Genomic DNA, 21,190 nt, shown 5'->3' with positions numbered 1-21,190 from the left:
AAAAATTTTTGCGTGTACTTACGTATTTTGATGCGTAGATTACGAATCCGAAAGAAAAAAGCGGCGCTCTCCCTTATTTACAAAGTCACGGCCCTTCAAAGTTCTGAAAAACGCAACTTTTCAGCTTTCTTTTTCACAAAATAAACTATTTAAAAACACAAGGATCTATTCACTAGTTCACCTTTACACCTTATTCCTCCTTCTTTGACACTTTTTCACTTCAATAATGAACATTTGTCTTATAAAAAACTTAATTTAAAAACTAATGCTTCTCCTGGCGACATTATTCTATTTTTAGGTTAGTTACTAGTAACACTTCAGAAAAAAGCGGTTGGTATTTGCCGTCGCCTACTATTTCAAATTCGTAATATATCACCAAAAACCAATTTACGATCTAAAGAATGAAGGTAAAAAACATTTGAATTACTTTAGGCATATGGACTGCATCAGTCGTATCAACCATGCCATTAACCTTAAAAACGTAAAATACAGAGATATGTAACCAAAAAGCAGCTCCGTACATTTTTTAACATTTTTATTGGAAAAACGTTGATTATTGAAGTGAAAAGTGTCAAAGAAGGAGGAATAAGGTATAAAGGTGACCTAGTAAATGAATGCTTGTGTTTTAAATAGTTTATTTTATGAAAAAGAAGGCTGAAAAAGTTGCCCTTTTCAGAACTTTGAAGGGCCGTAACTTTGTAAATAAGGGAGAGCACCGCTTTTTTCTTTCGGATTCGTAATCTACGCATCAAAATACGTAAGTACGAGCAAAATTTTAATCAAAATCGCCGGGTGTCCTTAAAACGAAATTTACCATCAAATTTAACACATCCATTTCATTCGGTATAGTGCATCAATATTCCTACAAATCCCCCACATACCTCCACGTCTCCATCGAATAAATTTGTACAAACGAAATAAATTACAAAAAGTCATCACCATACGCATACCTGACGTCACAGAGTCATTGCCCTCCTTCTCAGTCACTGACATCACTGATGCACGCCACTGGTTTTCGGGATATTCATCTGGCATCCATGCTGGACTCCGATTGGGACCCGTGGTCGGAAGAACTACTGCTGGATATCGCCTCGGACGACTTGATTTTCGGTTTGTACTCTGTTATCACTACGGTGACACTGTTCACGGTGACTTCCCTGGTCTGGGCACTGCTTCTATCGACGTTTTTCAGCCGAGGAGGATGCCGCCGCTTTTTCATCGATTTCTTATCCTTTTTCTCCTTTTTTTGGTTGCTGGTGGCCGGTAAGAACTGGCTAGCTACCTGCTGGGCCACTAACTGGGGGTTTATGCGAGGTTTCCTGGTGGAAGTGCCTTTACGAACGTCACACATCAGGCATTTGAACGCTTCCGCCGTGTTTCTGAACGTGCACACACTGCAATCCCAGAAATTGTCCTCCAACACTTTGGCAGCACGCTTGGCCCTCCGAATCGGACTCTTTTTGTTGTCCATTTTGGTCGCGGACACCGTTTTAAGGATTATTTTGACTCGGACTGACAACTGCTGGCCAACTGCGACGCCATGTTTACTTTCATAGCTAGCCCGAGGCAGTGTTGCCAGCTCGAATGCGAGAAATTCTTCGGTAAGGAGGAAATTTCATGAATTTTGTTTTTCTCTTTCACTTTTAATTGACACTCCAAAGCCAATTCCCAGCGTTCATAAATAAGTGTACAACGATTGGGTCATAAAGTAAATACAGTATATGCGAGTCGCTATAAAAAAAACATATAAATTCGTTCTCAAAGTCTTACTGAAAAAGGTGGAGCGACATTTTTTGCAATGCATGTCCTATTCACATGTTTTCCAATTTGAATCCGTTTTGTTCTAATTACCTACAAAGGAAGCACATATGTTGATTTCTTTCTTTAGAAACACATAATATCCAAATTAACGTGTCTCCAGTTATCTACTTATTAGTAGCTAGAAAGATACAACAAGAAAGTCTGTTGTAGATAAGTTCAGATGAAATTGTTTTCCCTAAAGAGTGAAACTTTGACAACTATTGCTTGAATTTATATTAGTTGTAGGTAGTAGCCAGTTTTTTTGTATCATTTGGCATCTATGTGGATGCCACTGTCGCTCTTGTGTGTTCTTGACTAAGTGAGATGGCAGCACCGTGATTTTCCGTGACTACTGGCTCATAGCCGTGCTAACTGTATTCTTACAGGGATATCCAGTACCTTATTGATTTGAGTTTCGTTTAAAATTAAGACAGAGAACCAGAGAGATTCACATAAGGACTTTTTCACCTAATAAGGCAGAATATGTCGGTTACCATAAATGATTTTCAGTGCAGAATAGGCACGTTGTAAGAGTTTATTTACAAATTTTTCAAATCTCAGATCTACATACATCAACACACCAAGATTTTTTGCTTCACTTACAATATCTAGTGGCTCAATTCGAATGCAGATTATATATATATATATATATATTATATATATATTATATATATTTATATATATATATATTCATATATATATATTTATATATATATATATATATATATATATATATATATATATATATATATATATATATATATATATATTATAGGTATTATAGATAATGAATATTCTGTTGGTGTCAAGCAAAAGGTAGTTATAGTAAAATGAGCTGACAAGGAATATTGTCAACTTTTCTTCTCCCAACGAACTTTTTAAAGTATTATCCGATATGTGTCAAAAATCATACTGGAAATACTCGAAAACATATCAACTGAGAAAGCAAATATTCAAATGTTGAGCAAATATATCATTCAACACTGAGATAATGTATTATGACTGTGAATTATTTAATTTAAGATGGAAGTGATCAGACAAATGTCAATAAGTGTATCCAAAGAATAGAAGAAAAGAATTTGACATGCAGCATTTTCGAATGTGGAGTAAACTAACAAAATTATATTCAAAGTAATAGTCGAATTTGGGACAATAATAGTTCACATGAAATCCGAAAACGCCCAATGCATCCCGAAAAAGTTACTGTTTGGTGTGGATTTTGGACTGGCGGCGTCATCGGTCATTTACATGTCGCTCATGGAAAATATCGAGGGTTTCATAAATCAACCCACCGTGACGGCGGGGTTGATTGTTATAAAAATTGCTGTGATACTACTAGTCAGCGGACTTTTCGGAAGGAACCACTTGTTGAAGTGTTTGTAAAGCAAGCCTTCGGATCAAATCCGTAATCGGCTCGACCTTCGCTATGTCTCGTAAACGCTCCAATGAAATCTATCGATCATTATCAGCCACGATAGCACCCTTAATGAAAGACCCTGTATTACTTCAGTTTGGAGATAATTCTGTGAATATTGACAAGTGGGGATGGATGGCCAAAGTGAATATACCAAGAGATGGATCAGTTGGTCAGTTTGTCAAAATATTATTCATTTCCAGTAGCATAGCTAACCCGGGTGTGCAAGCTCTCCAAAAAGAAAACAACAACAAAAAACCGTCCTGCTGATATCGTGAAGCAATCGGGCAACATTGTCTGGCTCCAGCGTCGGTCGGCCAAATAAGCAAAGCTGGCTCTGTTCTTGCTGCATTGCGTGCAGAACACGTTTGTACCGAACGAACTGGCGGCGTCTTTCTTATTTCGAATCGGAGCCGACTATGCAACTGCACGCTCTGACAGACACGAGAAAAATTTGAATAACGCTACCTACATAGAAACTCTCGCTCGAATGGAGTAGATGTGGGGCAGCGTTATGCGATTACAGAGTTCAGCCTGGAGCTAAGTGGATTTTTTGCGCCTATAAAAAAATTAAAGGGTTCACCAGGATTCTGTGGCGTATACAGGGAGAAGGTGCATGGACGTGAACTCATAGAAATGTATAGCCTAGCTACAGTGTCTTCCAACAGAGACTTTCGAACTTTGGTGGTGAAGAGGACCGACACTAAATGGGGAACATATGTATACCGAAAACCCACTCATACGGGACAGTATCTGAATCAGGACTTCGTCCATAATCAATCAACTAAGAGAGGAATCATGAAGACTCTGGTAGACCGTGCTTTCAGGCTCTGTAATACAAAGGAAGGTCTGCAAAAGAAACTAGGCATCATTACAAAGGACCTTCAATGGAATGGTTACTCCAAAGTGAAGGTGGAACAGACTTTGGCTAGAAGACAGCAAGAGCCTCACAAGGAAGAGAAGCCGCTACAACCAGTACTTGTACTTCCCTACATCAGAGGATTGTCGGAAAGGATAAGAGAATTGGGTCCAAGTATAACATCAGAACCTGCTTCAGTTCTGGGAACACTATCCGTAGCAGCCTCACGAAAACCAGGCCACCGAACGCGGACTATGATACCAAGAATTGCATTTACCGGATACCCTGCTAGTGCAGATAATCATACATCTGTGAAACTAAGAGGCCATTGAAAGTTGGCCTTGCCGAGCATCAGAAACACACACAGCGAGGAGAAATCAGCAAATCAGGAATAGCAGAGCATGTTTGGACTAATCAACATAACATCAAGTGGTCTGAAGCTGAATTCATCCACATTGAGGAACACTGGTTCAGGAGAAAATTCAAAGAAGCCGCATATACGTTGTCCAACAACGTATTTAGCCAAGCTAGCGTAGAGATACGTAACATATGGAAACCTATAATCGAGCGGAACACGACCAACTTCCGCCAAACGGTCAGTTTCCGCTAAAACCGATAAAAAAAACTTTATTTCCAACAGGAGTACCCAGTTACAAAAAATGTTATTATTACGGGGTATATATGAAATAAATATTAAAGATAATGGAATGTAGAAATGTATAAAAGTAAATGCTAAAACAAAGTATGTGTAAAATATTCGTCTAAGTAGAATTTCAAAAGAGGAATGAAAAATTGAGTAATTAACACAAAAAGTTACAAATCATGCAATGGAGCAGTACTGACACAAATTTTATTTATAGTATTATTAAAAGTGATTGTGGATACATGATACCAAGGAGTTCAGAGAGTCGAAATGAATATCGCAGTTTTCACAGATTTTATTGAAGGTACTGCACATAAAATTCAATGGTGATCGTAGCATAACATTTGTGCGTGATGCTTCCCAATAAAGTTTCAGATTGTGTCGACATTCACTTCTTGGTACTAATAAATTGATCTCGGGTAAAAGAACCGTACTGTCAATATTGTTGTTTAGTAATTTATGCAGGGATCTTATACCAAGAATAACACTCCTATTTTCCAAGGATGTCATATCAAATCGTGTCAACAAAATGTTATGATTGATGCCTCTCGTGGAGTATTGACCATCAACTTTTAGACATAAGTATTTTAGGAACTTCCTTTGCACGCTCTCAATTGATGTTATTTGGTAGTCGTAAACTGGATTCCAAAACACAGAGCCGTACTCTAACTTAGATCTGACATACGCAAAATATAGCAAGTTTAAAGTGGCAATACTTTTGAAGTTTTTGCCATTTCTGTAAATGAATCCAAGCATCCTATTTTCATCAGCAGTCATATTCCTCATATGTGTTGTAAATGTTAATTTACTGCCGTATGTTATACCAAGATCTTGAATCTCATGTACGCGGTTGATTGTAGTTTTGTTGATTGAATAATCGTACATTAAAGTTTGCTTTTTTGTTGTAAATGATATTATTTTACATTTGGATACGTTCAGTTGTAGACGATTATTATTACACCAAAGTTTGATTACATATAATTCATGGCAGTCAGTAATGTCCTCGATTTTGTAATATAGTCTCAGGTCGTCTGCAAATAGTAGGCTAGGAATATTCGAAGAGGTTGTCAAGTTATTAACAAAAATAAAAAATAAAGAGGCCCAAGATTAGAACCTTGTGGTACCCCAGATGTAACTACGTACTGAGTCGATTTGAAAGATTCATATTCGACAAATTGTTTTCTGTTAACTAGATATGATTCAATTAGAGTAAGCAGTTGGTTAGAGAGTCCCAATTTTGTCAATTTGCTGAGAAGAACGTAATGGTCTATTTGATCGAAGGCTTTTTGAAAGTCTAAATAAACAACATCGACTTGTTTTTACTTGTTCAAGATTTGTCATACATGATCTTTGTTGTACGAAACCATGCTGTACATAACATTTTGCACACATATCTCGAAGAGTTTAGAAACGGAAAGAGGGAAGAGGGGATAGGTGAAAGCACTGAATGACCTATAAATAGTCAGATTTCGGAGGAACAAGTCCAGTTATCACCCAATCGAAACGTCGTAAAGTAACTTGGTTTAAAATCTTTTGATTTTATATTTTTAATTTTTATTTCTTGTTAATAATTTTTAAATTTTTCAGCTCGTGTTAATAGTTCAATTTTTTGTTTCTTTTTGTCGTTGTTTGTATGTTATTTCATTGTAATTTCAGGAATGACAGGAATGCTACGAGGAATGATGAATTAAAAACTGTCGATTCTAAAAAACGAACCACACGTGATAAAAAAATACTTGGAAAATATTTAATATTCCACAGATATTTATTTTAGAGACAAACTTGGCTACAGAGTCCAACTGAAACAACAACGTCTTTTTCGCCGCTCGGTAGTCATCTGACCTGTATATTTTTTCAAGTCTCCGGAAAGCACTGCAGCCACACGGTCATATTGCGTTTTTTCGATCATCTTTTCATGACACCAAACGCAACATTTCCAGGACAATCCTAGTCCGTCCTGTGCTAATTCGGAGCCGTCTAACTTGTCCATTTATTCAATCATTTATTCAAACTCAGCAAAACGCGCGTCAAAAAACAGTATTTTTATTCTGGTATGAGAAAACGTGTTTTCAATGGATCAATTTTGGGCCAGAGGTTCCAAATGCTGCACTCATAGTCCTATTGTATTTTCCTCCCATTCCAACAATCTCGTACCTTGAACTATTTGTCATACTCTTTTGGTTATATTTTGGGCTATCTATAGTGCCTTGATGTGGCTTTGATGTGACTTGTTGTTGCTCTGTACTTCGGTCTAGAAGTATATGCCATTGCATATCGCCACTTCGAAGTTTTGTAGGTTGTAGCCTCTCTATTTCAAAATAATTCGATTTTTCCAGGTTTAGAAATAAAGATGGCCCCAATTTTGTTTCTTAGACTATGAGTTTCTGCGTGGGAGAAATACCAAACTCCTCCATAATCTTGCGTAGGTGTAGGCTAGATTGTAATTCTCTACCTACGAATCAGAAGAATTGCTCATAGAGTTTTTCCTTGGACTTGTGCCGGCTGCTGCTGAGGCAATTTTCTGTACCATTTCACACAGTAGGACTCTGCTGTGATGGTTTGGTCCAGTTGCAGAAGGTTATAATGACCACCATACAATGACCATGGTCTTTTTTGTTGGGTTTTTGCCTTTGGGAAGGGTCTGGGCGGCTCACCGATGTCCAACCACTGTTCCAAACGTCTCCTGTTGAAGTAAAGGATCCACTTTTCATCACACGCGAAGGATCATTTTGGTAGCGCAAATGCAAAGAACAGACATCGAAACATGACAAATTTTGTCGATCGTTCAAATCGTGGAGCAGTTACTTTTTGAGCTTTCTGACCTTTCCAATACGTTTAACGCCATCAACAACCGCTTGGGGGCCGACATCCAGTTCTTCTGCCATTCCATGCGCTGTTTGTGATAGGTCAGTCTCCACCAATGTCCTCAAATCCTTGTCCTGGAATACTGTAGACCGAGAACGCTCACGCTCAGGATGTGGAGTGTACTCCAGATCACTAAGCCTAAGGATTAAGTAGGGAATGGGAAAAAATACCAGCGTGGCCCAAACAGAACTGGCTGGTATCTCAATCGCCACAAAACAAATAACCAGGAAAGGAATTTCTGGCAAAAACATAACAATCCGCACTGACAGCAGACAAGCCTATTGGGCTTGAACAGACAACGTGTAACCTCAGGGCTAGTACAAGGTGTCACCAAGATTTAGCCAAAGCCTCCGTAGAAAATAACATTACCATGAGGTGAGTTAAAGGGCACAACAGCAATAAAGTTAATTATATTGCCGACTCTTTAGCCAAGGAAGCGGCTGGACTAAGAATTTCAGGACACAGTGGCACCTACGGCCTGATGACTTCGACAACTGCGGAGCTAGCCAAATGTTACACCCATGCTCAATCCCTAAACAGATGGGATGGAATCAAAAGATGCGATCTTGCCAGGATCACCGTGGGCGACCCTGGGAAGCTGGCGCCGAAGAAATATCTGGCGATGACCAGGAAAAATCCACACTTAACCGTAGGATTTCTGACTGGCCACTGTCAACTGAGGAAACACCTCCATAATATGGGGCTAGTGGACACATCTGTATGCAGGATGTGTGAACAGGAAGATGAAACTGCAGGCATGTCCTATGCGAGTGCCCGGAGTTTTCGTGTGTGTTCGGCGAATCTTGGCCTACACCTGCCGATATAAAGGAGATGTTTCCCAGTAACCTGTCCACCTTCCTGGAAAGGACAGGATGGAGAATGACCTAGGAGGACAACTCTTCGGGAGGGTGTACTATGGGTCACATTTGGCGTAAGTGCTGTGGGCTTACTCTCACCCTCCCTACGTTATAGATACAGGGGCTCATCTTCGAGGCTAAACTCTCCGGAACTATCTTTTGCAAACCAACGACGAACAGTGCGTTAATCAACATCATCATTGCCAAGTGCCTGGTGGAACCAGGCTAGAATTTTCTTGTCCTAGTTATGCAAATATCAATTTCGCTTTCCTACTCATAATTTTAAGTTGGTTCAATTCCTTCCATGATTTTTTCTATTTCGCTTCCTAGAAACTAACTGTCACATACGATAACAAGTTTCAGGGAAGTCCCCCGTATCAATAATGTCTACAATTATCGGTAATTATTCCAATTAGCGTAATTGCCGCTGTGAGTGTGGCGATTGCTGAAGAAATTATTCTAAGTACTTTATTTTTAATGGGGAAAAGAACTACTGCTCGATATTTCATATGAAGTATTCAATTATCCGACCAATTAATTTATAACCTAAAAGTTGGAGCCTGGTAATTAACGGGGCTTCCTATATAGGCCACTGAATAATTGATCGCCCGACTAGCACTATATTCGTTTTCCTGTCTCGATAAAAGCTGTTTTTTAATTATTCAAAGACTCACAAGTAATATCAAAGATTGTCATATACATGAAAGTAGTGGAGATGGTTAGTAGATATCTTGATCTCATCAAATATTTCGCAGCAGGTGTAAAACATTATTAAAAAATCGCCCGAAAGAAAATATACAAGATGGCCCACCTTCAAGTAATGACATCGCCGGGTTTCTAATGATACAATCCATGTTTTTCACTTCCGAAGTCACATATCTGTGTTGATTCTGAAAATTCATCAACAATATCAAAATTGTAGGTTTTCAGGATTACGTCAATGTTTTTAGTCTAATCAACAAGTTCAAAAACATGAAAAAATAGAGATAAAGGTCTTAAAAATATGAGCAATAGCTCATTCGATTCGGAATCACCTCTAGAAAATGTTTTTGAAGGATTTTGGTGCAGGTAAAAAAATTTAATTGTTATAAGAATAAAAAAAGGTATTTAGTTTTTCGTTGACAACTCAAAAAATATTAATATTTTAGCAATTTAAAAAAAAGCTCGTTAAAGAGGAAATTTCTTAAGACTTGAATGCATCGAGTCCCGTAGAAAAAAAAGTTTTATCACAATTTTTCAAAAAGTTATTCAATTATTAACTAACAAATTTTTTCCCAATCTCCGTTGGCATAAATAATGGGATAAAAGGTATAAATAATTGGCCTATGAATTTTAAACTTGATATATATACTTCATAGGATCCTGTGATGAAAGTTCATGAAAATTTATTAATTTGTTAATTATGATTTTTTATAACAATTGCAAAATGAAATATCTAAAAAATGTTGATAAATATTTTTTTTCAATTGATATTTAGCTATGTCTATTTTCACATTAAACAATGGCAGTTAATAACATAGGATATGAATTTTTTACGTAATTTGTTTATTAAATTGTTTGAAACAAATAGAGAAATTCAATATTTTTGAAAAATTTTTTTGCTATTTTGTTGTCTAGAGATAATTATGATTTTCAAAACAAATTTTTTTCCTAATTTTATATTTTAATTGTTTAAAATCGATTTTTTTATATTTCGATTGTTTAAATAATTAGTTAAGAAATAATTTTGCTTTTAAAAATCATAATTTACACTTTTAAATAGTTTGTCAAAATTTTTTTTATTTATTATTTAATTGTTTATTAGTTTAACATACGACTTCGTGTGTTCTAATAATTATTCTGCGGCATTCAGCCGTTTTCAAGATATAAATGTTGTAACTCACACGATTTTGCGACTTTGTTTTAAAATGAGAATAAAAAATTTGACAGGAGCGCTGCAATGGTTTTTTTACAAATAGATTAGATAATTCATGATCTAACCCAGTGTATTTCTGATATTCAAATAACACCAAATCGAGTATCACGAGGATGAAAAGAAACAATAAAAATAAAAAGAACTAGTTCAAAACGGCTGGTCATTTCAAGTTACGCACAAATGAATCACTGTTCCCTCATTTCCAATATAACCACAAACCGGTACTCGAACCCCACACCTACGCACCTGCTCCAAGCTACCAAACCGCCACGACAGAAACAGGCGTAAAACGCCGGCCGCTGCGCCTTTGTTCTCGCCACGTCAGTGGCCATCCGAACAGCAGCGTTTCACGGCAGCCGCACAACGTTTGCCGTCATTCAAAAACTGCGACGTAAACGCGTTGTGAATCATGGAAACAACCAGAGTTATCAACCCGGCTTTACTGATCGAGGAAGTGAAGAAGTACCCGATCCTGTACGATATAAGGAACTCGCATTCGTCGTCGAATTTGGAACAGAAAAGGAGATCTTGGGAAATGGTCGCTGCAACTCTGTGCGGATCACGCTGGCACGGCTACGACGACATGGAGAAGGAGAGCATAGGTAAGAGCGTTCAGGTTCGGTTGCCTTCGGATACGATCGGATTCGCGGGAAGTTTGAATTTATTAAAGGAGGTTGAATTTATGAAATTATTATTGAAAATTGTTTGATGTATTGTTCGGCATAGCAACTGTGAATGTGAATGATTTTGATTTTGCATTATATGTTTATAGCAAACAAAAAGCAGAATAAGTAATCAATATTTATCTCGGAAACCGTCGCTTATAACAAAAACTAACAACTTTCAGGTATTTTGGTGATAAGCATCTTGATTGGAAAGTCCATTGAGCTGGAATTGTCTTAAAGTTGGATCATTTTTTGTTTTGGATCTAAATGCCTACGTAGTTCATGATAAGATAAGGTAGAGTAAGATATGCATAACAGTTAGGCTGAAAGTTGGTAGGCTAAGATAGAAAAAAATGTTCGATAAAATATCTTTTTATTGCTCAATATAGTTGCTTTCTAGGGCGGCACAACTATTATAGCGGTCATATAATTTTTCGATGCCGTTTTTTCAGTCTTTAGCCTCAAAATAGGTCATAGGTTCGAGGATTACCTCTTTATCAGCGCAAATTTTCTTTCCAGCAACGTTCTCTTAAGGTCTGAGAATAGGCATAAGTCAATGTGGGCCAGCTCTGGAGAATTTGGTGGACCCAAACAATTCGAAGCCCAATTTATGCAATTTTATCATCGTTTTCATTGATTTGTGACACTGTGCATTGTTTGATGGAACAGAACATCATTTTTCTGCAAATGGGACAGTTTTTTCGTGATTTTGTCATTCAAATGCTTCAATAACGCTATTTAATATGAACAAATTTAAAAAAATGGGTAATCAAATATACGAGGAATGTACGAAACGTATATCTTTTAGTTGCGAACGAATTATCAAATATCGACACATCAATCAAAACTTTCATGAATGTTGTATTTTTTCTGAGGACAATATTGTCACAAGCCTAAGACTGAAATGTATACGTAAAAATAATACTTGATAACAATTTTTTTGTTGCAGCTAAAGAAATTCAATTGAAATGGAAAAACCTCCGAGACAATTTCACAAGGATCCTGAGGAAGGAAAAAGAAGATGAACTATCGGGATCGACGGTCAAGAGAAAGAAGTATGTTTACTACGATCAGCTGACGTTTCTGACTCCTTTTACCTCTTTCAGAAAGTAAGTAGGTGGTTCAGATCTATGCAATATATCCTGTTTAGTATTTTGTTAAACTATTTCGAAATATTTGAGTTTCAGAATGGCTCCAACTGAAGAAATAAAAATCATCAAGGAAGAGTGTGATCTAAGCGAAGGAAAGTAAGTTAATGATAGATAGTGGGGGTCGAATTATGGAACCAATTAATTATTTTGGGTCACATTTTTTATATTTTCATTTTGAAATGTAACATGTTTGCAAGACAACATGTCTTTGAACATAATCACCATACCAATTCCTCAACATCTAATGGTACTTTTCCGAAACTCTCTCTCCCTCTCAATATAACGCTATTTCTTGCTTCAACAAGATATGGGATGTCAGAAGTGACACAAATTTCATAACAATTTATGCGGTGGAATTAGACAAAAAAATTAGGAGTAGGTACAAAAATTCGCACCCGGCTTAAACTTGGTAGGATTGTTCAAAGCGCAATCATAAATGAAATCTAAAAAATCCTCATCGATCCGATACCTGAAAAAAAATTTACTCGGGGTCAAATTTCACAAAAAAGAGTTTTTCATGATTTTCAGCAAAACGGTCAGTTTAATCATGAAATTAGTTTAAACAAAAATTGTAGATCAGACAATTATCTATAAAAAATGTCCGAATATTTTTTTTCTAAGAGCCACCGTTTCCGAGATATAATGATGCAAAACGATGGAAGAGTTGTAATCGTCATAATATGCAAACGTTTGCACATCTTTGAGGTAGTGTAGTTGAATTTTTTTTTAAAAACCTGGTTTTATCCGGTAGGCCTATTCCACGGATCTGTTGTGATTCTGTTTAATTAGTAATAATAGGGAATGTTCCTCCTGACGAAAAGTAGTTTTCATAAAAGAGCTCTAAAACAACGCATTTTAAACTTATCATTTCAACCTTTTTCTTTAAAAAATTATTTCAATACTAATAAAAATAATAATAATAAAAAACAGGAATGAAATAATGCATTCAACATTCAAAGGGATTCGTTTCTATTTCACCATTTGGCAACATCGGTTATAGCTAATGAAGTACAATGTATCTTTTACTTGTATGAGACAAACAAAGATGACATATTTCAGAGGCGTGCTGTTCTGTTTACTTATGTTCTGAGTTCCGAGACATTCTGTGACATCTGACATTTTGTGCACCTAACCTATCTTCCTCTATATAAATAAATAACAAAACAACTGTTGTTTATGTGGCTTGTGGAGGTGGTATTGAACTATAATTTATATTTTGCCTTAATTGTTGATTTATAAAGATAATTTTCCTTTTTTAAAGTAGAATATCTAGGTACGTATAAATTATTTCAACTTGATATAGGCGCTGTTGCCAATATGTGAATTAGAAACAAATCCCTTTAAAAATCAAAACCCAACATTTGAAACATCAATTTGAATACTTTTCGAAGTGAATTTGAAAAACTCATGGATTAAACTCTACTTTGTTCAAAGTTGCATTGACTGTAATAACCCAAATTGAGGAACATTCCCTATTGAATAATGAAAGATATTGGCAAGGATGTGATTCATAATAACAATAATAATAACCAAATTCTATATAAATAATCTATACTATTTTCTTACACATGTTGAAGGAAACATAACTAATTGAATAGAATTGGCCGATACTTGATGAAAATCCATGTTAAAAAAACTAATCAATACAGTTTATTGTATGATTTTCACTACAAAGGGGTTTTACAAAAACCGCGACATGTGTTTCGCTATACATGTATTGATTAGTTTTTTTCTATGTTTTTTTACCACTTTTCATTTCTATGTTTTCTACCACTTTTAATTAAAAGTGGTAAAAAACATAGAAATTTTCATTTCTCTTTTCATTATGATCTCCTACCACGTGGTAACGGCTACATCCATCAATTTATTGATTAGTTTTTTCTTTAAATATAGTAGTTTAGATTAACTGATCATACGTACATTCAATACTACACAAATATAATACAGACAGTACAGAGAACAAAACTGATATACAGTTACCTGATTCTATTTGAACAGATCCAGCCTAGCATTCTATTCATGAGAGATTTTTTGCTGGTATCTTTTTGGCAACACTGTTTTTGACAGATCACGCGTGAATCGTGTCATTGTCAAACTTGTTCAATTTGGTCTATAATTTACCCATGAATCGACTTACGAATGAACAACGCTTGCAAATTATTGAATTTCATTATCAAAATTAATTCTCTGTGAAGGAAGTGCATCGTGCACTTCTTCCAATTTATGGGCAGTTTCGTCGGTCTACTGAGGAAGCTATTCGGAAGCTTGTGACTAAATTTTGAACCCAGTTTAAATTATTGGCCATTAAACCACCAACACGCAGACGTAGAGTGAGGACCGAAGAAAATATTGCGGCTGTATCCGTCAGTGTTCGTGATGACCGTGAAATGTCGATTCGCCGCCGTTCGCAGCAATTGGGCCTCTGTTACTCCACTACGTGGAAAATTTTGCGAAAGGATTTGGGTGTAAAACCTAATAAGATACAGCTGGTGCAAGAATTGAAGCCACACGATCTCCCACAACGTCTAACATTTGGTGAATGGGCGCTGGCAAAGTTGGAGGAAGATCCACATTTTTAACGAAAAATTGTGTTCAGCGACGAGGCTCATTTCTGGCTGAATGGATACGTTAACAAGCGAAATTGCCGCATCTGGAGTGAAGACCAGCCACAAGCATTGCAAGAGCTACCGAAGCATCCCGAAAAAGTCACTGTTTGGTGTGGATTATGGGTCGGTGGCATCGTCGGGCCGTACTTCTTCAAATATGACAATGGCCGAAACGTTACTGTGAATGACGTGTAATGATTCAATACTTTTTGTTGTCCAAAATGGAAGAATAGGACATGCCTGACATGTGGTTTCAACAAGACGGTGCCACACGGCACGCGAAACAATGTCCCAATTAAGAGCCGCCTCCGGTGAACAATTTATCTCACGTTTGGGGCCCGTCATTGGCCGCCTAGATCGTGTGATTTAACGCCTTTGGATTATTTCTTGTGGGATCATGTTAAGGCTCATGTCTACAGGATAAACCAGCAACGACTGACGCTCTGGAAGGTAATATTGAAGCATTTATACGTGAAATACCGGTCTATATATTAGAGAGAATGTGCCAAGATTGGACCTTGCGCATGGGCCATCTAAAGCGAAGCCGCGGACAACATTTGCATGAAATCATCTTCAAACATTAAATTATATTGATCGTTCTATCAATTCCAATAAAGGTTTCATCATTTTTTTCAAATTTTTTGTGTTGTTTTGGAAATCAAATCTTATAAGTCTTGAAAAATCACCCAGTAAGCACACAAATATAAGGAAAATATTGAATCTTAATGAATTTGATGAATTGTTAGAAACTTTGGCGAATTGAAGTAATTATCTTGATGGAAATCTTGATGAATGTCAATAATACCACAATTTTTTTCTAGTTTGTCCTTTGTTAATGTTGTCTTTTTTCTACCAAATTTTGAGTATATAAATGTTTCAGTTCATTGAAAGGTAAATATCTTTTCAGTACCCGAAATCTGTAGAGGATGTTTGAAACTTTTTTATTACGTATCTCATGTGGCGATCCCATTTTAGGTTTTTGTCAATATTTCGATTGTTTAACAGATTGAATTGTTAATGTATGGTTTTGTGTAGTCACAATATTGAGGTTGTCATAAGGACAGGCATCAGCTATATTGCTGCTGAAAATTAGAAATTTTATTTTCTCCACACTTACTTGTATGAGTCTGTTATCAAGCCTCAATTTCAATAATTGGAAACCTGCCTCTGCATTTTCTTTCAATTCGTGTCAACTGTCCGCGGTATCATCCGCATATCCTATTTTAGTGCCTTCACTATTTATTTCAAATATATTATTTATATATAGGTTGAATAATGAGGGACCTAACACTATGCCCTGAGGAATTCCACATTTAATTTTTAACTCCTTACTGCTATTCTAACTATATGTTTTCTGTTTTGAAGATAGCTTTCAAACATATTTTCCTGACTCCTCTATCCTCTAATACTTCTGCTTCCCCTTCTTCTTGTTCATCTACTTCTCCTTGTTCTTCTTCTTAATCCTGGGTGCAAGTCAATTGCCTCAATAGTGACACATCGCATGTCTCCTCGTTGGTATCAAACGAATCCTCAACTGTTGTTGTTTCAACATTGGAGCACGACCGGCCTTGATCATTTGTATAGTTCAAGTAAACGATATAGTGCAACCTACCTTCCAAAGAATTCGGAAGCCATCCTTTACTTCATCCGCAATGCACAATGATTAGTAGCGACCCTTTGTTTGCCGGCATGTTATGCGTACGCAAACCGGAGTTTACTGGAGTTTAGACCGATCATCAGCTCCAGAGATTCGGCTACTCAAAACTTGTCTAGATTTTTACTTCCCTTAATACAACCATTACAAGGAAAAACATCGTCTTTTGTGAAGAATTCAAGGCATTTTGGCATCATACAGAGAGGCTATCTAAAGACGGGAACCTAAAAGAGAGAACGAATCTACCTATAGAAGTAATTATGGAATTACTAGGATGCTGTGTACGAAACTGTTATTTCCAACTGAAGGACGAATTCTTTACACAAGATGAGGGACTGCCAATGGGATCGCCACTTTCACCAATCATAGCTAACATATATATGGAGTGATTTGAAACTCTGGCCATTGAAGAAGCCCACAGGGAACCTCGAGTCTGGTTGAGATATGTTGACGACATCTTCATAATATGAACCATGGGAATTCTGAAGTAGATGCCTTCCTGAAACACATCAACAGCGTGAGACCTTCCATCACTTACACAATGGAGAAGGAAATCCACAACGAATTGTCATTCTCAGACGTTTTGGTGAAGAGGACCGACACTAAGTGGGAAACATCTGTATATCGAAAACCCACTCACACGGGACAGTATCTGAACCACGAATCCAACCACCATCAATCGACTAAAAGAGGATTCATCAAGACTCTATTAGACCGTGCTTTTGAGCTCTGTGATACGAAGGAAGGTCTCGAGAAGGAACTAGACATCATCAAACATGATCTTCAACGGAATGGCTACTCCAAATCGATGGTAGAAAAGACTTTGGCTAAAAGAAAGGAGGAGCCTCGTAAGGAAGAGAAGCCGTCACAGCCAGTGCTTGCACTTTCCTACATCAGAGGATTATCGTAGAGGATAAGAAGAATTGGTTCCAAGTACAACATCAGATCCGGTAACACACGAAGCAACCTCACGAAAACCAGGCCACCAAACGCGGACTGCGATTTCAAGAATTGCATTTACCGGATACCCTGTGAGTGCGGAAAATCCTATATTGGTGAAACTAAGAGGCCATTGAATGTTCGCATTGCCGAGCACAAGAAATTCATACAGCGAGGGGAAACCAGCAAATCAGGAATAGCAGACCATGTTTGGACCCATCAACACAACATCGAGTGGTCCCAAGCTGAGATCTTGCACAGAGAGGAACATTGGTTTAGGAGAAAATTCAAGGAAGCCGCATACATGTTGCCAACAACGTATTCAGCCAAGTCAGCGTAGAAATACGCAACATATGGAAACCCATTATCAAGCGAAAAATGGCCAACTCCCGCCAAACGGTCATCTCCCACGAAACCAGTGAAGCGGAAAATGGAAGTGGGGATAAGAGAAAGTACTCGAACGACCTATAAATAGTCATCTCGGAGGAATCAGTCCAGTCATCACCCGAAGACGATTGTATATACTAACAATCGAAACGTCGTGAACTAACTTGACTTGGAATCTCTCCATTTTTTATTTTTATTTTCTTTTTTCATTTCTTTATTTTTATTTATTCAATTGTTCTATTTTTACTTGTATTTTATTTCACTATTATTTCATTTCAGGTTTAGTTTGCTTAATATACTTGTTATTTTCAGCTATTCATTTTTAATTCTTTTTTTTTAGTTGTTTCAGGGATTTCAAATCATTTTATATAGGAGACAATGGAAGTCCAACTAGTGAAATTCATCATGAAACATTGTCAATCACCTTCAAACAAACATTGCTTGTAATAGTTTGTTTCCCTCGAAACCAAATTTGAGATGTAGATTCTTATATCCATTGAAACATACTCTTTGTGTTTCAATATTCAAATGCATCCGAATCTTATTCACTGGTATTTATTTTTCGCATTGTTCGCTATCACTATTGGAAAAAGTGTGCGTTTTTATCACACTCGTTATTACTATTAGTACTTGTCCAAGGACACCACAGATAACAAGAATTTTAAGTAATTATAACCGCACCAATATCGAATTTCAACATTCAAATCGCGATCAGTTCCTGAAACAATACGAACCGACAATCTTCAGTTCACGTGGACTAGTTAGCAGCGGCATTATTTCTCTGTATTGGTTTTTTGGCCTTTGAGATGCCGATAGCTTTAACTATTCACAATACAGGTTCCTTCGACTATACATGCTAGAGAACAAAACAGTCCAACTTTTTGCTACCACATTTCGCAGTATATCCCTCTTCACAGTTGCCAAAAATTGTATGTAGCAGCTTTTCCGACGCAGGTGGGAGTAAAGTCTGAACTGGTTCTTTTGTATTGTCGACCAATCTTCTACCTGATAACCAAGCCATATTTGAACTTGGTGATGTACCCGTAAAAGATGTTGATGAGCAGCAGAAGGCAAGCTAATTTTATTTCGAGTTTTTTTAACGAAACGCATATCAAAACTTATCTAAGCACGTAGTTTTTTCAGGAGCTCCACATACATAGAGAGAAGAAAGCGAATTTCTCTGGTGATATCTTCTTCAGGAGTTGAATAATTACTCTCTTTAAAAACTTCACCTCACTGAACTAAATCGTGTGCATATTATGACGACTACAACTTTTCCAACTTTTTTAATTATTTATTGAATATTACATAATTATTCTTTCTCCAGAAATGCTGCCAACATCATCTACATCAACGAAACTCGAGACGAAGAATCGGAGGAAGAAACCGGCTACCAGCTGACAACAACCACCCCCACCGGGACCAGCGCAACATCTATCCCAACCCCCACCCTCACCCCCATCAGCAACGTTCCCTTCCAGCTGATCCAAATCCAACCTAGCACCAGCGGTCCCTCCAACTCCAATGCCGCTTCTGAAGACCTCGGCTTTGCTTCCGGAGGAAGGACCGCCAAGGTTCTGGAGCAGTTGTTGAAGGAGCAGCAGGAAGAGAGAAAGGACGATTCCATGGGGAACAGGAAGTTCCTGCTGTCACTCCAGCCGTTCCTGCAGAAGCTGCCTGATGACTTGAATTTGGAGGTTAGGTTGCAAATCATGAGCGTTTTACAGAATTATTCGGGAGGAGTTGAATTTAATGTTAATATTTATTGAGTTTTAATTATTACTGTTTTATATATTTGAGAGGCTGCGTCTTCAAAACATTGACTGAATTAAACAAAATGTTGAAATAGTTGGTATATTTTATTTCATACAGCCCTACTTATCGACAGAAGAATCATTATGTTTATTTGGTATGATTGTAGATGTTACTATTGTCTGTTCAGAAATGAGAGAGACTACAGCAGTACATCTATATATTATATATATATATATATATATATATATATATATATATTATATATATATATATTATATATAGATAAATAGATTAGTACTTTTTGATCATTCCCATATTGATTTCAATTTAAGAGCCACCGGTATACAGCTCTTTCAGCCTATTGGGCATCGTCAGTACCGGGCAGGCGGTCCTCGATTGAAGACAAAATGAGAAAAAACCAAGAAAGTACCAGATAAAAATAGCTGCGTAAACGCAAGCGAAACATAAGTGGAACCACCTATGGTGTGACACCCAAGTCAACTTGCCAAGTTTTTATGTCAGTGTTGGTGGTTTGACCAATCAACCGACAACTGCGGTGGCAGAAATTTGGGAAGCTAACCTGAAATGTCATCGGAAAACGAATCCACATGTTTCTAGAAATGATATGAAATCGAGAAAGGTTAATGCAGTCAAGCTGCTGGAAAATAATTCCATGAAAATCAAAAGATAAATAGATTAGTACTTTTTGATCATTCCCATATTGATTTCAATTAAGAGCCACCGGTATACAGCTGTTTCAGCCTATTGGGCATCGTCAGTACGGGCAGGCGGTCCTCGATTGAAGACAAAATGAGAAAAAACCAAGAAAGTACTTGATAAAAATAGCTGCGTAAACGCAAGCGAAACATAAGTGGAACCACCAATTGGTGTGACACCCAAGTCAACTTGCAAGTTTTTATGTCAGTGTTGGTGGTTTGACCAATCAACCGACAACTGCGGTGGCAGAAATTAGCTTCCCAAATTTCTGCCACCGCAGTTGTCGGTTGATTGGTCAAAAACCAACACTGACATAAAAACTTGGCAAGTTGACTTGGGTGTCACACCAATAGGTGGTTCCACTTATGTTTCGCTTGCGTTTACGCAGCTATTTTTATCTGGTACTTTCTTGGTTTTTTCTCTTTGTCTTCAATCGAGGACCGCCTGCCCGGTACTGACGATGCCCAATAGGCTGAAACAGCTGTATACCGGTGGCTCTTAAATTGAAATCAATATGGGAATGATCAAAAGTACTAATCTATTTATCTTTTGATTTTCATGGAATTATTTTCCAGCAGCTTGACTGCATTAACCTTTCTCGATTTTATATTATATATATATATAATATATATATTATATTATATATATATATATATATATATATATATATATATATATATATTTATATTTATTTATTTGAGGAGTGCCAGATGATGACAGTACTACCAACTGTCGAAAGCGCTCGCAGATAATTAATAGAAGATATAAAGCTTCAAATCCTTTTTGTAGAATTGAGCATTGAGGAAGAACACAACTCAAAACTTAACTACCTGGACATAACCATAGGATATAACCACAACAAAACACAATTTCAAATGGCAATATACAGGAAACTATACAAACAAGCTCTACCATACCCGCAAGTTCAAACCATCCACCATCACACAAAATGGCTGCCTATAA

General features: G+C 37.0%; 2 protein-coding genes across 3 annotated transcripts; one reads left to right on the top strand and one right to left on the bottom strand.

Moving 5' to 3' along the window:
- Positions 1 to 303: 303 nt before the first annotated feature.
- LOC141483294 (YY1-associated factor 2-like) lies at positions 304 to 1,570 on the bottom strand. Its single transcript, XM_074177790.1, has one exon. It carries the CDS (start codon positions 1,469 to 1,471, stop codon positions 1,025 to 1,027), a length of 447 nt encoding a protein of 148 aa, XP_074033891.1. The 5' UTR covers positions 1,472 to 1,570; the 3' UTR covers positions 304 to 1,024.
- Positions 1,571 to 10,668: 9,098 nt separating this feature from the next.
- On the top strand, positions 10,669 to 19,603 carry LOC141483293 (uncharacterized). 2 transcript variants are annotated; one of them, XM_074177788.1, is made up of 4 exons: positions 10,669 to 10,955; positions 11,968 to 12,127; positions 12,206 to 12,265; positions 19,083 to 19,603. In XM_074177788.1, exons 1-4 carry the CDS (start codon positions 10,763 to 10,765, stop codon positions 19,522 to 19,524), a joined length of 855 nt encoding a protein of 284 aa, XP_074033889.1. In that variant the 5' UTR covers positions 10,669 to 10,762; the 3' UTR covers positions 19,525 to 19,603. The 2 variants fall into 2 exon arrangements, with proteins under 2 accessions (XP_074033889.1, XP_074033888.1); XM_074177787.1 differs by having other exon boundaries at positions 12,200 to 12,265.
- Positions 19,604 to 21,190: the final 1,587 nt, after the last annotated feature.

Source organism: Leptinotarsa decemlineata, unplaced genomic scaffold (genome assembly GCF_025532065.1).
Source record: "Leptinotarsa decemlineata unplaced genomic scaffold, Ldec_3_MD MMD2_tig00003283, whole genome shotgun sequence".
Lineage (NCBI taxonomy): Eukaryota > Metazoa > Arthropoda > Insecta > Coleoptera > Chrysomelidae > Leptinotarsa > Leptinotarsa decemlineata.
Note: the sequence above shows the minus strand (reverse complement) of the source record. Positions and strands in the feature narration are given on the sequence as shown.

Coding starts and splice junctions, on each gene's coding strand:
- LOC141483293 (XM_074177787.1), top strand. CDS start 10,763: ATGGAAACAACCAGAGTTATCAACCCGGCTTTACTGATCGAGGAAGTG. Junction 10,956..11,967: donor CATGGAGAAGGAGAGCATAG/GTAAGAGCGTTC, acceptor TTTTTGTTGCAG/CTAAAGAAATTCAATTGAAA. Junction 12,128..12,199: donor CCTTTTACCTCTTTCAGAAA/GTAAGTAGGTGG, acceptor GAAATATTTGAG/TTTCAGAATGGCTCCAACTG.
- LOC141483294 (XM_074177790.1), bottom strand. CDS start 1,471: ATGGACAACAAAAAGAGTCCGATTCGGAGGGCCAAGCGTGCTGCCAAA.